The sequence below is a fragment of the Juglans microcarpa x Juglans regia genome, chromosome 8D (assembly GCF_004785595.1).
Source record: "Juglans microcarpa x Juglans regia isolate MS1-56 chromosome 8D, Jm3101_v1.0, whole genome shotgun sequence".
In the NCBI taxonomy this organism is placed as follows: Eukaryota; Viridiplantae; Streptophyta; class Magnoliopsida; order Fagales; family Juglandaceae; genus Juglans; species Juglans microcarpa x Juglans regia.
In genome coordinates this window covers 1,298,629-1,316,728 of record NC_054608.1, presented here as the reverse complement: position 1 = coordinate 1,316,728, position 18,100 = coordinate 1,298,629, and the positions used below count along the sequence as shown (strand labels likewise).

The 18,100-nt window shown below is 37.0% G+C and overlaps 1 protein-coding gene across 1 annotated transcript; it reads right to left on the bottom strand.

The window, feature by feature from the left end:
• Positions 1-6,729: 6,729 nt before the first annotated feature.
• Positions 6,730-12,185, bottom strand: LOC121243092 (putative laccase-9). Its single transcript, XM_041141153.1, has 7 exons — positions 11,994-12,185; positions 11,618-11,769; positions 10,265-10,509; positions 8,801-8,926; positions 8,059-8,656; positions 7,546-7,904; positions 6,730-7,212 (listed from the first exon to the last, which is right to left on the bottom strand). Exons 1-7 carry the CDS (start codon positions 12,099-12,101, stop codon positions 7,016-7,018), a joined length of 1,785 nt encoding a protein of 594 aa, XP_040997087.1. The 5' UTR covers positions 12,102-12,185; the 3' UTR covers positions 6,730-7,015.
• Between the last annotated feature and the right edge of the window lie 5,915 nt (positions 12,186-18,100).

The following is an 18,100-nucleotide window of genomic DNA, read 5'->3' as shown; positions in this document are numbered from 1 at the left end:
CATAGTATATTGTGCCTCAATCCCATATGCTTGAAACGATCTTGCAAATGGTCCTACATTTTGCCCAATTTTGTCATATCTTTCATAATACTCTCCACCTCTATCAGATCTTATGACTTTGATATTTTTGTCTTTTTGAAGCTCAACCGTAGCCTCGAAAGCTTTAAAGGCTTCTAATGATTCAGACATTCCATGAATGAGCTCAATGTGACCATAACAAGAATGCTCATCAATAACGGTGATAAAGTACTTATAATTTCCCAAGGCAGTAGGAGTGATGAGACTACATATATTTTTCTTTTTTTCGGCATGCCGCTCCGCGAGCAAGGAGCGAGAAAACCAAGTGGGCTGTGGTGATGTTAGAATTTGCACCTATTTGTATCTATTTAGTGATCAGTCCGCTAGTTTCTTTGATCCCACTCGGCTTCCCCTCTGCTTTTATGGGCGACAGGGAAGCCTCATATGAGGCAGCTCTAGAGATGTGAGGCTAGCTCAACCGTTAGCTTTCCATTCTAGGTTTGGAAATGTGACTCAATCGTTTGTGCCAAAGTATGAAGATGCGTCATAGACTCTACTCCATTTGGAGCAAATTGCAGCATTGACAACATGTGTATTAAAAGAACAATGAGTCAAAATGGTTATCAAGTCATTTTTATATAAACCATCACACAAAAACACCATAACCAACTACAACAAAATCATAATGTATCGTAACCTTTTTGTTTGATTGTTCTAATGAATTTGTTTGCCATAGAGATTGTTTATTGTTGGCAAAGAGTGCATATTTCCACGATTATTTTTTGTATATTTTCATGATTGTTTATGCTAGTGTTGGTAGTAGTGGATTTTTTGCCCATTGGAGTAAATCGTCGTTTGATGTTCCCATTTTGAGGTTGATGTTGGAGTTTGTTTGCAGTAACACTCTTAAGTGGTTAGGAAGCCCGTGCACTCCCTGAATCCACATTAGGCGATTGGTGAGCCTGTCGACTCATTTCCAAAGGAAACCCATGCGAGGCAGCTATGGAGCCCAGTGGCTCATTCTCGAAGGTAACCTGCTGGCGACAATTGTGACACGAATGTAAACACTCGGCATTTGCTAGAGAATATGTTGTGCTTGTATTGCTGTCCAGGTGAGAGAGGTTATGTAGTCTAGAGAGTTGCCCGCCTATTAGTTGCATGGGAGGTTGGGCGGTCCTTGACCTTTCCCTCCTGTTGGTTCGTCACGAGGGAGGTCGAGTCTTCAGAATCTTCATTAGTGTTTTAGGGTTGTGTGGTCTTATGACTTCCACGCCATTTTTCATGGGCATCGCGAGTCTTTTGACTCTACATTGGTGTTTAAGGATCACATGGTCTTCTAAGTTTCGCGCCCTTTTTCGTGGGCACCGCAAGTCTTTGGACTCATCATTGGTGTTAGGGAGAATGTACGACAATACTATTGTGGTGGGAGGCTGAGTTTGACTGCCAAATAGGTTAGTGTAATACAAATAAGAAGTTTAAGATGTAAACCTGAGCCATTCCGCTAGAGTATGGTGAAGGCTGGTGACACACGAGCGATGTCCGCAGGCAACCATGCTTTAGCATTCAAAAAGGGCCGGGATGCCCGCGATATCAAGTGATCTATTCCGATGCAAACAAATTAAGAAGCCTGCAACCTGGGTGGGGCTTTGTAGTCGGTGTTCCGCACCTCGCGGGTGATTTCCAGTGAAGTATATTTCCTGGGTGTGTAGCCACATGGATTCTTGTGGAACCCAAGGAGTTTCGATGGGCAAAATCTCTAAAAGCCGAACTTGTTAGTAAAAATAAAATTAAAATAGAGGGCTTGGAAGAGAGAAACCAAAGTAATTTAGTTGCTGCTGTCAATTTTTCCTTGACTGGGGTTGTTTGATGCTGAGTGATTTTTTGCGTAATGGAAGCTATTCATCCCTGAGTATTATTTCCTTTTTTTTTTTTTTTGGCTTGTGTGAATTGTCACTCCCACTTGATTATAACTAGCGATCAGAGTTTACCTGCATAGATGGCCTGCCACAATCACATGGAGAAAGTTTCACGCCATGGCAACCAAGAAGCTTCGTGTCATCAAACTTTGGTTGCCATGGCGTGAAACCTTCTCCATGAAACTGCATGCTCATTGCCTGTTGGAGGTGCTACGTTCTGGTTTTCTGCCATAAGGGTGGTGAGCTCGGTGGGAGTGTCGCCGACTACCAAACGTTGCCCTTCTTTAGGTGAGGCCGTTGCAGCCACTGTGGTGGGAATGTGCAGCTTTTTGGCATTGTTCCTCGCCATTGTGGGAGCTCGCCAGCGATGAAAATGATCGAAGTCGGTCTCTGTGGTTTCTGATGGCGTTAAAGTAGTAGATAGTTTACCCGCCGGCTTCCAATTCTTGTGGTGTGTTTGTTGCTCACCACATGGGGTAGCGGGCCAAATGGAGCATCGACAAGCTGGGAGGTGCTATCGTGGCCAAGGATTTTGTTGCCGAAGCCAAGCCATGTTTGACCGTCCGTCAAGGTGGTCGGTTTTGGGCCACACCATGCACGTCAGTTGTTGGCAACAACGTTACTTTGTAGAACTGCGTACGATGACATAAACCATTGGGAAGGACCTTTAGGGTCGAGGGTGACCTCGCCGATGACAGAAAACGCCAATGGGTTAAGAGGTGGTGGGTGGTGGCCTCACTGGCTCACAAAGGTTTGGCTACGCAACATGCACGTCGCCGTGCTTCCTCTACATGCATTGTACACGGGGCGCACAATGCGCCATTGTGGCGACGAGTCGGCGGTGGAAGTCATTTGTCCTCGTGGTCGTTCCTGGGCCGAGCAGTGCACGGAGGCGACTGGCCTTATGTCTGGGTGCACGTCAACGTGCACCCTTATGTCTGTTGTGCATGGCGTGCGTGTCATGTGCACTATGCATGCCATGCATTCCACCAGTTTACTGCTTTCTTTCTTTTTTGACAAAGTTAATGAAATAAAAGGAAAAATAAAATATTAAAATTGAAGAAATCTTATCTGTTAATTTGGAGACGATCTCACGAGTCGAGGAATCATCATCTTTCCAATTTTCGGTGCAGAAGATTAGTTGATTCCACAAACGGCGCTAACTGTTAATGTCTTAATTTGCACAACAAACTGGAAGGGAGGAAAGAATCATCCTCGGCTCTAATGATGATTCGAGTTTCGATACGATAATCTTCACATTCATTCATAAAATAATAATAAATAACCAAATAAAGATAAATAAAGAGAAACACAGATATTTACATGGCTCGGTATAATGCTTACGTTTATTGGTGGATTGGTGATTTTATAATCTCTGATGGCCTCACATATCGCTCAATAAAATAGAGAAATTTAGGATTTCAGGAGGTTGAAGACGATGCCTCCCTTGAGAGAGATCTAGTATAGTCAACATGTATGGTGAGTTTGTATGTAGAGAGCTTGTGGAGAATCTCTAGAGAATCTCCTCCTTATATAGAGGTTTGTTTTTTTGAAGTGATTGAGTTCAACTTATCTTATGAAACATTTTTCTTTAAGAAGTCTAAATCTCTTTACTTTTAAGAATCTGAGTATCTTTCCCTACATCTTCCTAGTTTTATCTCTTAACTTGATTTTTTATTTTATTTTAAAATTAAATTATAGAGTACTGATTTGACCTTAAAGATAAAAAAATAAAAAACACACTTTGTAACTTTTTAGAATGTGACAACCTTTTTCTTTAAAATAATATATAAGTGTGGTCGGCTTCTAACTTTGTAGAAGTAATAAAAGGCTAACTGGAGACTTTGACTAATATATAATTTAGGGTACTAATACCCTTACTACTCACTACTACTTGCTTACTACTGTAGTTTTATTTTATTTTTCTTCTGCTCTGCCTTCTGCATGTCTCATCTGCCTTTTGTCATAAGCTTTCCACTCAACTGTCAGAGATTAAAATCTCTTGGCTTCAGGAACCCGTTTCTGGGGTGAGTTTAGATATCAAATATTTTTTAATTTATTATTATAATTTTTTTAAATTTTAATATAAAATATAATAAATAATTTAATTTTTTAAATTTTAAAATAATAATTTTATTAAAATATAATATTTTATCTTCTCGATTCAACTCCAATCAACTTAATTCATTTTTAGTCACTCCGCCCCCTCCGAGATTCAAATATCTCCGTTTTCCATTTGAAATTTAAAACCACAACCTTAGACAACATTTTTGCACTTCTCCTTCTTCCATCGCGAACCAGGTCGAGCCTTCTCTCCCAGCGTGGGAACAGCGGCACCATTGAAAGTGATATCTCCCATACCCATTTCCGAAGTTCTCTTCCACACTAACTCTCTCTCTCTCAAAATCACTTGGTACTCTTCAACTAGGGGCATCAAACTTTCAGATCTGGTGGAGGACTCTGATGATTCAAAGGTAGATTTGGAGTTAGGGCTTCGACTTGGTATCAAGCTTTGATTTCGAACATTAATTAGCTTGTAAGCTTTTCTTTGTTCATTTACTTATGGGTGCCATTAATTTTGTTTCTTGGATCACGATTTGCTTATAGTGATAATAATCTTGCTATTGGTTCTCCTTCCTTATAGGATTTTGAAATCTGTATGCTTTTGTTGGGTGGTTTCAAAGGCCTCAAAACCACTGGCAGGGGAAATTACGTTAATTTTCCTTCTAATTATCTTATTATTTAAGTCATATCATGATGCGTTTCTATTTATTTTCCTTTTATTTTCTTTTTAAAGGAGCGAGAGGATTGGGTCTTAATTTTATCGACCGTAACCATGGTAGATGATGTTTGATTTCTATTAATTATAAGGAAGAAAATGAATTTAATTAATGGCAGCTCATGTTTGGATGTGAAAAATGTTTGGAAGGGCCAAAGTATGTGGCTTAATGGGCATAATCTCCAAAATAGAAGTCTGGCGTTCAAAACTCCCCTCCCCCAACTCAAAAAAATAAAAAATAAAAAATAAAAAAAAAGAAGTTTTTAATTATTTGCATGGAGAAATGGCCACCAATAATATCAATTAAAAATATTTATGATGTTTTTTGTATAACAATTGGGCGAGTAAAATGGTGTATGTTTGGGCATAAAAATATCCTAATTACGACACAATCATTATTAATACACTATTTTTCATGAGACTTATTATATATAGTACAACTTATAAAATAATTAAAACACTAATATTTTATTTCATTATTATAGAACCTATTTCTGTAATATATTAGGTAGATAAATCAATGTTTTGAATACCGTACCGAACAGCGTACCGGTCAAGGCACTGGAACGAAATATTTCGGTATCGGTACCGTTTCGGGATAGCGTTTCGGGATAACGTTTCGGGATAGTCGATCTATAAATAAATTATATATATAAATATATATAAAAATTATATTCTAAAATAATAGTCTATATATAAATAAATTATATACAAATATATATATATATAAATTATAAATAGTCTAGTCTGAATTAAGGGTTAAAAAATAAGTTTGTAGTTTGAAAAAACGAAAAAAAAAAAAAAAAATACAGGCCGAAATATCGGTCGGTACCGGCCGAAATATAGGCCGGTACAGGCCGAAATTGAGGCCGGTATGACCGGTACCGGTCGGTACGGCCGGTATTTTGGCCGGTACGGAACAGGTATAGTACCTGTACCGGCCGGACGGCCGAAATGAAAAATTTCGACCGTACCGGCCGGTACGGTACGAAATTTAAATCTTTGAGATAAACCTGTATTAATTGGGCGATTAGTAAAAACAAACTTCTTTATAATCTTTTGGAATTAACTTGTTGATCAGATTTCCAGCTAAAATTCTTGACTCAAGGCCGCTGCGGTTCCTGGCCGTCCAAAGATAACTACTAATTCCTTGATAGTATATGTTCGAATGCTTCTTCATTAACATTCGAACTAACATCCGAATGTTATACTTGAATATTGGTCTATTAACATTCAAACGGAATTTCAAACGCATATTGCAGTTAACGTTCGGATGTATAAACGTTTGAACGTAAATATGATACGTTCAAACTATAATAAATGAACGTCAACTTCTGTCATTCAAATGCCAATTGGTCGGGTTGACGTTCGAACGTTAGTTTATGTGACCAATTTCAACCGTCACAAAAATGAGAACGTTCAAACATTACACCAAATGGAACACCTCCAACCATTTCTAAAATATTTTTTGTGACGGTTGTCACCAATTTTTTTCTGTGACGTACATTAGGTGACGGTTTCAAACTATCACCAAATGTCTTTAGTGATATTTTAGTTATTTTTTGTGATAGTTTCTTCTGTCACAAAAGATAAATTGTGTTATAGGGTGGATACTCTGAGGGTGTTGTGGTGACGAGCTCGTCTTTGGGCAGTAGCTAGTGCTCAAATAAGACATTCTATAATAGGAAGAGACTCTTATGGTCACGTCTAGAGAGGGTTGTTATGCTGGTCATCTCTGCATCCCTTTTTTGGGAAGGAAAAAAAAAATACAAAATTCATATAACTCTCTAACCAAAACCATTCATTTCTAACCGTCCTCTCCACCTATAACTTTTCGTTTTGAAATGACTTCATTTAAGAGCTGTGGTCCACATCTTCTTTTATTATAAGCTTAAAAAAGAAGTTTGAATCAGATTCTAACCCGAAATTAATATCAAAATAAGGATGACAAGACTTACAGATAGCGAGAAAAAATTAATTAACTTACGTAGTTTGACAAATTCCGAACAACAGAAGGAAATCCAACTAACTCATTAGTACGTAGCATTATGGAGTATGTATAATTTATATTTAAGGGCTTGGAGCGCCTGCAGAAATTAGCTGATCTAATAAGTAAGCTAGCTAAGCTTTATTCATGCCTAGCTTCCAACATGCAATAAAAGATCGAGGAGAGTCGATCAAGAGCTCAGTACTGCAGTAAACTGATGCAATACATTAATATATATGATAAGAACTAACGAAGCTAACTAGCTAGACTACGGCATATATGCTAATTTGAAGCAAATCAGATCAATCTAGGTAGCTAGCCAGATTGATTTGCTTTATCGTCCAAACTACCCTTATTTTTAAGCCAAGATTTGAATGGAACATCACAAGATGGCATGTAGGCAGGGGGTTGAAGGATGCTTGTTTCAGCAGAGCCACCATTTTTAACTATAAAGACTGTGTTCATACCCCAACTCAAATGTCGATCATAGTGACAATGCCAAAACCACACACCTGCCAAAAATCGTCCGAAGTTAATTAGCATCTTTGATATTATATATATATATATGTATATATATATACCGACCACATTTTTATTGTTCAGTTCTATCATGCATATTGTTCCTGATTGTTACATACTAGAACATACGTGAACCATGTTAATTTATAATTTTGTGTTCCGATAAATCAAATTTGCTGTCCTATCTCTCTCTATGTCTGTGGGATAAACAAGTGAATATAACTACAAAACAAAAACTGTGACTGCCATATCCTGATTTTCATAGGATCCATACACCCGCATAGATAAACCGTACAAAGGGCAGCAAAGGCGAGAAGAATATTTACCTGGATTTTTTGCCACGAATCGGAGGGCAACCCACCCACTCTTGGGAACTGCAAAGGTGGTCACCTCGGGAGGATCTACCAAGTTAAACTCTTTTGGGTCAGTTTCATTGTTGAAATTACTAACACCTGTTCCAACAACATAGAAGCTATAGCCGTGCAAATGCATCGGATGATTCATCGAGCCTTTTAACAGGTTAGTCCCTTGAAAAACTATCTCTACTGATTCATTATAATCCAACACCTTCACCTTGGTCCCTAGAACTGTTAGTGCCATGTTATCTGCAAATTCATCTGCGGTAAAGTTGAAAAATGAAGGCGGGAAGTTGGGGAAGTCTGTGGTATACACCCTACTAATATTCCTGCGTAAAAGTAAGGATTGAACCTAGTCATATGTAGAATCTTAGATTATAGAAAGAACAAGAGAAAGACCTTCAACATATATGCATACCATCTTCAATATTCCAAGAATAAAGCGTAGGAAAATTAGAAAAAGAGAAGGAAAGCTGGAAGTACCTGTAGTAGGCTTGTAATACATCAATTCTTGGGTTGACCCAACTTATGTTATTCAAGCTTGTAGCTACGATTTCATCATCCATCCCTCCCGAACAGGTTGTGCAGGTTATCGTATTCATCGAAGCTGTAATAAACATTCTTGTGGTTATGTTCAGGGGGACGTTTACCGGATAGTCTTGGCTTGCTAAGCTCCTTATACTTTTGGTGAATTTCAAGGCGGCGTAGAAGTCCAAGTACATAGGGAGTGTACTTGGAAAGGAAGGAGAAGACGGGGCAGTATAATTGCCACTGTATTGGAGAATTGCAGTTGCATTAACGTGGTCAAATCCAGTGACGGTGCTGTCCTCGCTTGAGAATTGTCGAGCAGCCATGTAATAGTAGCCAAGAGATTGGTTTGCTGTGAGTAAAATGTCCATTGTTTGTCCTGGGCTTATCATGATATAACTCGTTGCAATCGGTTTGGTGTAATGTCCATCCATCCCAACAAGTGTGAAATTGTGTTGAGAAACTGCGAAGAAGAGATCTGCATTCGTGAGAGCATTAACTACTCGTAGAAGATAGGTTTTGCCATAATCAACCGTCCAACGATAAGTCGTGTCTGCAAAATCAATAAGATCGATCGTGGTTGAATATTCTGAGTCCAGTATGTCAATAATTTGGAAGATGAAATTGCTATGACTTTATTTATCAAAACACAACATATGCGAATTAAGAATGAGAAGCTAATTAAAAGAAGTGGTACCTCTAGAGCAAGCACAAAAATCTCCTGGCTCCCCGTTTATGGTATCAGCATTAGTATGTGGCGGGTCACTACCTTCTTCCATGGCCTCTTCTACCAACTCCCTCAAATTTCCTTTGTACCAGGCCGCTGCATGTTCAAAAGCCTAATTGGATTAGATATGTATATATGTTTTTGTACAATTATACATACATCACTATAAAAAAAAAAAAACTGCTTATTTATGACTAGAAATTTTCTATAAAAATAATTATTTTATATTAAAATTAATCTATTTTTATCACAATAGGCATTATTTTCATAAATAATCTAGAATTTTTTGTAATGAATGCATGTGTATTGTGAGTAGCGCTATTCCATATTTTTGTCATCATGCATCCTAATAATTATGTTCTTTAATTTATTACCAATTACCAATCATTTGATGCGACACGAGGGATAATGAATAGAACTTATGTATATATATTACTATTATATAAGTGATTATCAGACGGTTGAAAATTCTTATCTTCCGTTAACTTTCAGTTAAATTCGCGTTAAAGAATGGTTAGGTCCCAGATTTTACGAAGGTAGATACTTATTAAAATGACAGGTCCTACAGATCTCAAAAAAAAAAAAAAAAAAAAACAAAGGTCCTAGCATGTGAACGTTCATCTTTCTTTTCAGGATATGGAGCCCTGGCTATGGCTGAAGTCAACAACAAATGCAGAAGCTTTTTAAAGAATAAGCTACTTTTCCATGACCTCTAAAAGAAAAGATGTTGGCATTCATAGTTTTGTAACTTTTTTTTTTTAATTTAACCCTACAAAAAATTGTGTTGCTGATAGATTAATAGTTGACGTAAAAAAAAGCATGATTGAGCCCCCATATGTTGTGATTATCATATTAATTGCTTTGCAGTGTGTAGTGCAATCTTTTTGTTTAATCTGCATTAAGGTAATTGTTTGGTGGTTTCAAGGCCATCAAGAAACTATTGAATATACTATTTTATGTTAATACAAAAGTGCATTTTGTTTATAGACTCAAGTATGGAACCTTTTGTGCCATATTCTCTTTTGAAATATAAGCTTGTATCTTTCTGCTAATCTTTTTTTTTTTTTGAAATACAAGTTTGTATCTTTATGCTAACCTTGATTAATCGACTCCCCAATGTGACGTCAGTTTTCCTGACATTTTCATTCTGCCATTGTGATTTGGGCTATGTAGATACGGTGTTAGCCCATTTGCTCCCTTGAAGGGACTAATTCTTAAAAATAATCGTATATTAAATTAGACAAATGTGCTTTGCACATTGCTTTCACTTAATATATATAAAAGACTCTAAGACATGATTTAAATAATTAACTAGTAAAAATTATGTGTTCGAGCACTAACTCTATACTTTTTCCAATTTGCAGCGCACACATGATAATTAGTTCTAGCATGTTATTTACCTCATGGTAATTATAGAGAGATCTGCATACATACCGAGCACAATGATTTCTTCATCGTCTGGCTTGGGAAATGGGTAGGTGGATCCAATAGGAGGCTGGACAACTATGGCACCATGAACACTTGCTCGTGTCCAGTCGCTATGCGCATGCCACCAGAGCGTTCCCTCTTCCTCAGAAAATATAACTTCATACGTGAAATTTGTTCCGGGTTGAATCGGGCATTGTGTAATGTATTCTGGACCATCCGACCATGGATTTCTCGGCTGTTTCACACCATGCCTACAGTAGTTGAAACGCCACCAAAAAATGTAATGTCTTTAAATATCAATCCAAAACAAGCAAGCAAAAGTCAATCCTTACGGCGCCCTTAACTACATTAAGTAACGCAGGCCAGCGCCTTAGAGATAGGTAATAAAATATTTGATATTACTTGTTTTCAGCGAACTTAAGCCTCGATAACATGAGATGCGACGACAAATTTATGAATAATAGTAAAATGATTTATAAATAATAATTAAAATATATATAAATAGTATTAAAATAGTTTGAGTTAATTTGTTTGATAAGATTGTAAAAGATGAGAGAAAAAAAGTAATTAGAATAAAAATATTATAAATTTAAAATGTTATTATAATATAATTAATTACTGCTGTGAAGAACTACTGCTGTTGGTTGGATGAACTGTCCTTCTAAATATGATTAATATGAGTTGCCTCTTGGTGGAATGAATTAATTAATTAATGCATGTACATACCGATGATCATAGATAGCGCAACTTGAAAAACTTGTTGATCAACTACTTCGACTTGGACTCTTGTTGCCACTTTGAGGTGGAAACTTTGCTGGCCAAGAATTACATTCCGAATCAAGTATATCACATATATAGGGGGTTCTTTTTTTTTTTTTCATGTTTTACATAATAGAAAATTATACTAATATAAGCCGCTTGAGTTTGTTTCCTTAATTTGACTACTCATGTATTTTATATATATATTTTTACTTAATGGTTAAGGAAGTGATATTAGTGTATTTGTTTTTTTTTTTTATTAGTTTTTAAAAATGTTTAGAGATGTTTAAAAAATGTTAAAATTAAAAATTAAAAAATAAATGTGGAATTTGGACTAGGAAGCATCCCAGGAGGCATAGTAGTACTATCCATTATATAACAGTCTTAATCAAGTAATTGTGAAGACGAAATTCGTTACCCCACGAATAGATCATGTGGGTGCATGTCATGTGGTGATTCAATTCGTGGCCGCCATGCGAGCAGAAGATCTACGTATGGGGTGACCACATGAAGCAGCAAATAGAGTCGTGGGACTAAGCCTTATGGGGGCGGGGGCGGTGTTGATATGAGATATCGAGGAAGAGACAGATCAGAGTTTACCAGTGAAGAGTGACGCCATAATATCCTTGGTTGTGGACGTTAACAAAGACAGTATCCCCTTTGTGAACACGGATTACTGGCCCTGGAAAACTGTCATTTACAACCAGCATGCTCTTTGTGCTACACAGCCTCGTGAAGTTCTTCTCCCTAAGCTACAAATAGAAGAAAAAAGAGCATATGATTCATATGATAGTGATTTGAACATATTAAGCTAAATAGTGCTCTCAGATTCTGCTAACAATTAAACTTCTGTTTCAAATATCCATGATTAATTGAGCTTTCAGGAGGGCGGGAGGCCCACGCACTATGCATCAGACATGATAGGTAAAGCGACATGCAATTAGTGGCCATGGATATTACAGTGGGAAGTGCTTACAACGAAGTCGTAGTAATGCGCATCGCCTTGAACCATGCAGAAAAACTGTCCAGCAAGAAGCGTAATGCCCAGAATCTCTAACATCATCATGTAGTACTTGAGATTCATTTACTCCACCTGATGATCGATCTTCTCCCGGCCTAATTAGCACGGTTTAGTTTTCTTAACTACTAGTTTTATATAAAATTTCTTGCAGCTTGCTCTAATTAGTACTTTTTCTATATGATAACCGGCCACCAACCATTCATAAATATAAACCAGCAATAAAGCAAATTCGGAGGATGGGGCACGTGATTTGATCGTTTTTCAGATGATGAACATAAAAACGAAAATTCTATACACCATACTACTATCCTACTTCCATCCTATCAAATATGATGTGACATATTTATTACTATTAAATGATAATTTATTACATCATTCTTTATTATATAGAAATAGATATGATTATAGACACTGGCAGGGGGAAATAGTGTTAATTTCCCTTCTAATTATCTTATTATTTAAGTCATATCATGATCATGCGTTTCTATTTATTTTCCTTTCTCCTTTTATTTTCTTTTTAAAGGAGCGGGAGGATTGGGTCTTAATTTTATCGTCGTAACCAGTAGATGATGTTTGATTTCTATTAATTAATAATGGCAGCCGACGTAAAAATGTTTGGAAGTTTTTAATTATTTGGATGGAGAAATGACTGAAGATATATAAATTATAATGTTAAAATATGGGGTACTAGTTGTGGATCTAATTAAAATGTATTCGTATAAATAAAGTTTGTGAGAAATGTTTTATTAGAGAATTAACTTTTTTTGATTTTTTTTTTTTTTATATATCAGGAAACTTTAATTTAAAATTATATGAAAAAAGACTTATTACGACACAATCATTATTAATACACTATTTTTCATGAGATTTATTATACCTAGTACAGCTTATAAAATAATTAAAACATTAATATTTTATTTCATTATTGTAGAACCTATTTCTGTAATATATTAGGTAGATAAACCTAGCTGTATTAATTGGACTAGTAAAAGAAAACTTGATAATATTTTATTTTTTTCATAATTAAAACATATCCCTTCTATCGGTTTCGAGGGTACGTACATGAACGGGAATCACAAACAGTACTTTCCTTCGGAATTAACTTCCAACTAAAATTCTTGACTCGAGGCCGTCTGCCAGTCTCCCAGGAATCCTGATCAGAGACCTGACATTCCTCCTTTTCCGTGGGTCTAGCTGGGAATGTTGGCTGGCTAGCGCGCAATTCACGTCACATTGCCTGCATCCAAATTAATCACGAAGAGGCTGCCCTCTCTAATATTCTTTTGCACACCTAAAAATAAATTTTATACGTGTATATATATATATATATATATAAAGCTGGGATGGCTAGATCTTTTTTAAAGAGATAATGGTAGACTGGTCTCGTTTGTATTTAAAATCTATCTTAATTTATCTTAATTTATCTCAATTTATCTCAATTTATTATTATAATTTTTTTAAATTTTCACATAAAATAAAATAAACAATTCAATTTTTTCAAATTTCAAAACAACATTTTCAAATTACCACACAAAATATAATAAATAATTCAATCTTTATTTTACTATTCACAAACCATCTCAACTCATCTCTGAATCCAAACCTCTATTACTTTCTAACCATTCATTTACTATTTTTTATATATAGTGTATTTGAAATTTTTATTATTTTCTTTTAAGTATGTTTTTAATATCATTAATAACTAAGAAAAAATTAAAAAAAATACAACTAATTCATTAATAGTCACTTTCTTAACCATTAAGTAAAAATTAAAAATTAAAAAATTAAGGGAGTAGTAAAGAGTGGTAGGAGAGTAGTAAGTCTATCATTATCCTTTCGAGAGATCTTATAGAGCTATTTAAAAACGACAATCGTGCGTGCAGATGCTTTGATATTTAGAATTCTAAATCGTTCCAAACGGCAATATTTCGACTTTGAAGATCTATTGTACATATTCATGAAGACACAGTACTTATATATGAGCTTTGAATTGGATCTCACGTATATTTAATTGGAGACGGTAAATGGACTTGAAATCTTACACTGCCAACATGTTGGGAAAGTTTTATGCACATATTTATGCAATAATCAATGCAATTCCAAAATGTTTTTGTGAGCAAACTGCAAATTATTATTAAGCCCATGATGTTTATTAATGAATGTCTTTGTTGCATGCTTCATGATGTCTTCATGGCATGTTGATATCTTTGTTGTATATATAATAGAGAGTACTAACAGCTAGCTTATTATAATTCCGTGGGATTAATATTGTTAGAGTTAGTTTAGTCATGAATAGTTGAATTAGCCAGTTTGTAGGTAACAAGTTTTGGCTATGAATGTAGTATATACAGCTACCTCCTTAAAGAGATATACACGAATATACCATCTAATGTAGTGGTATGAATTATAATTGAGAGAGTTTTGACCAGAAAAAGACAAACGTCTATTTTTTTTTTTCATGACCTCCACTACACTTGCTACCTCCTCAAACTCAAGTTCTTCTTCTGCTATGCATACAATATCCCTATCCACCCTTTTCAGCCTACAAAATCTTGTCATTGTAAAACTCACGAAGGACAATTACCTCTTATGGTGAGCACAAATCCTGCTATATCTTAGAAGCCAACAACTGATAGGGTATGTGGATGGCTCAATTCCCAGCCCTCCTTCGATTCTTCATATTACCTCCATAGATGATGAGAAGATCCAAGCCATACCAAATCCTGCCTACTCCCACTGGTACAATCACGATCAAGTCATTATTGGTGCCTTAATGTCATCTCTCTCTGAACCTGTTATCACTTACATGATGGGACTAGAAATCTCCAGAGATGTGTGGAATGCTCTCGAACATATGTTCTCCAACCATGCCTGAGCAGGTGTGGTAGAGATAGTTATCAACCCTCAAGATGAGTAGTATGTCCATTTACAAATACTATCAGAAAGTCAAGTCCTCTGTCCATACATTGGTAGTCGTGGGTGAGCCTCTACGTGACTCCGAATTTTTGATGTACCTCCTTGCTAGCCTAGACTCTTCATACTACTCTATAGTCACCTTGATTTCAACTCGAGTTGACTAGTTCTCCCTTGAAGATGCGTTTGCTCACTTGCTCAGTTTTGGATTCGGTTTGAGTAGCAGAATATTGCTATTGATATCTTAATTGGTTCTGGTAAATTTTCTCAATGTTATTCCTCAAACAATCGAGGAAGGTGGAATCGTGGCCGTGGAAAAAGCTCCCAAGGACAACACTCTGAAGGATCACTTCTTGTATTTCAAGTGTGTGGCAAGAATGGCCAAGTGTGGTGTTACCATTGGCTTCACCTTTCCTATCAGGGTGCGCAACCGAATATGCAAGCCTTCGTGGCTCATCCTTAGGCATCAAATGACCACAATTGATACACTGACACAGGATCCACCAATCATCTCACCAATGATTTTCAAAACCTGAATCTTGGTGCTGAACCTTTCCAAGGAATAGACACCATCCAAGTTGAGGATGGCACAGTTGCCTATTCGCCACATTGGTTCATGCTGGGCATTTTTCTGTGAAGGAAGAATGCACGCAGAAGCTCCTGTTCAGAGGAAAAACTGTGGGTGGTCTTTATCCTTTTCGCCCTACCCAATCTGCTCAAGTTTTTTTTTTCTGTCAACATGTTTCGTTAGATATTTGGCACTCTCGTCTTGGTCACAACTCCTTCAAGACAATCAAGCATGTAGCTTCCAGGGTGTCTCTTCCCATCTCTTCTAATAAAACACCGGTAGTTTGAGACTCGTCTCAGCAGGGCAAGAGTCATCGTCTTCCTTTCTTTCCATCCAATCATATTTCATGTGGCTCATTAGATTTAATCTTTTCAAATGTATGGGGACCTTCTTCTGTAATGTCAGAAAAGGAAATAAATTTTACGTCTCCTTTGTTGATCATTTTAACCAATTTACATGGCTTATTCTAATTCCTACAAAAACGTCAGTGTACCTTTTCTTCATTTCTTTCCAAGAGCACATTGAGAGTTTATTGAATTGTAAAATTAAATGCGTCCAAACTAATTAGGGAGGAGAACTTCGGTCTCTTCATACTTTCTTTGGCCAACAAGGGATCACACATTGGATCGCTTGTCCTCATACCTCCCAACAAAATGTATAGTGGAACGTAAACACAAGCATATTGTTGAGAGTTCTCTCTCTCTCTCTCTCTCTCAACGAGATCTTCGGTTCCTCAATCCTGTTAGGATGCGGCTTTTTCAATGGCCACTTTTATATTCAATAGATTGCCTACATCCCCCTTGCATGATATCTCTACCTTTGAAAAATTGTTCAAACAGAAACCTGACTACTCTATCCTTCGCATTTTTTGGTTGTGCATGTTGGCCATACCTCTATCCATACAATAATCACAAGCTAGATTTTCGCTCCAAAAAATATGTCTTCCTTGTATTTAGTAGTAATCATTGTGGTTATCAACGTGGATATGGACTCTGGTAAAATGTATATCTTACGCCACGTTCTGTTTGGTGAGAGTAACTTCCTTTTTTCACATTCTCCTCAAGCAGGCCACACCACACCGATCATTTACTCTACTGGTCATGTGTTTATTCCTTCCCATATTTCTCACCCCATGTCGTGCCAGAACCTCATCGCTTCAATGTTATTGCCTTCCTGTCAACCTCCAAAAAATTCACGTCCGCATGTCTTGGGCTCTCTTGCATTGCACCTTCCCAAATTCCTACTCCTAATGTGTCACCAACAGCTACGAGTTCTTCCCATGCAACTCACTCACCAACCCGATTGGTCACCCTTCTGTCTCGAGATCAATCATCCTTATCTTCTTCTCAACTTTCGGGCACTTCTTCCCAATCTACACCTTCTTCCTCCGATCGATCTTTGACTATTTCTCCTCTTATATACTCTTCCTGTAATCACATACCAGCTTCACCTCCTCGTCCTAATTCAAATTCCTCATAAAGTCATCTTCTCGTGGATCCCTCTCTCGAACATCTAGCTATTGATCACCCTCCCACAATAGTAGCTTCGCATGCACGTGTTCATCCAATGCATACCAGGGCACAAAATCAAAATTTTAAACCAAATTTTTTTTCAATGGCACCATTCCTTATCTAGAATTGTAGGCTTTTATGGAAAATCTTCCTACTGTCCCCACTAATTTGGATGCTACTCATGGGTTGTCAAATATGAACCTTGGAGACAGGCCATGGATGCAGAATTTTCTGCACTAATTAAGAATGCAACGTGGCAACTAGTTTCTTTTCAAGAAGGTATGAACATAATTGGGAATAAGTGGGAGTACTACGTGAAGAGAGATTCCATGGGTAAGCCGATTCGTCACAGGGTTCCCCTTGTTGCCATGGGATACCACCAACAACCTGGTATTGACTATAGTGATTTAGTCTAGTGATTAAATCCACTACTATCCGAGTGGTCCTTACATATTCCATTTCACAGCAATAGCCTATCCAATAGATTGACATCTCCAATGCATTCTTACATGGTTTTTTGGACGAGGAAGTGTTCATGAGTCAACCCACTAGTTAAGTTGATAAAGCTCATCCTCAGCATGTATGTAGCCTGAACAAGGCTCTTTATGGATTAAAGCAGGCCCTTCGTGCGTGGTATTCCCGATTGAATGCTAAACTCCTTGACTTCGGCTTTCATAATTTCAAGTTAGACATTTCGTTGTTTATCTTCAACTCCCATGGCATTCAGCTTTTTGTCCTTGTGTATGTTGATGACATACTTATTACCGGCTCTTCTTCTTCAGTAATGACTTTGCTCATCAGGTTTCTCAGTTTGGAATTTGCAGTCAAAGACCTTGGCGACTTGCATTTCTTTCTCAACCTTGAAACTATTTCTGCGCTCAAAGGCCTGCTGCTTAGTCAAAAATGCAACATCATCAACCTTCTTGATCGCACAAAAATGTCAAATGCAAAAGCCATGCATTCTCCTATGGCCTCTAGCACTCAACTTTCTTTGTACGATGGTGCAAATTTTTCTAACCCGAGCCTTTATCGTAGTGTGGTTGGTGCTCTTCAATACCTATCCCTTACTT

What these genes read in the sequence shown, in the direction of transcription:
- LOC121243092 (XM_041141153.1), bottom strand. Translation starts at nt 12,101, where the DNA reads ATGAATCTCAAGTACTACATGATGATGTTAGAGATTCTGGGCATTACG. An exon ending in CGCATTACTACGACTTCGTT is followed by an intron (nt 11,770 to 11,993) that starts GTAAGCACTTCC and finishes TTCTATTTGTAG; the next exon opens with CTTAGGGAGAAGAACTTCAC. An exon ending in ATTCGTGGCAAAAAATCCAG is followed by an intron (nt 7,213 to 7,545) that starts GTAAATATTCTT and finishes GATTTTTGGCAG; the next exon opens with GTGTGTGGTTTTGGCATTGT.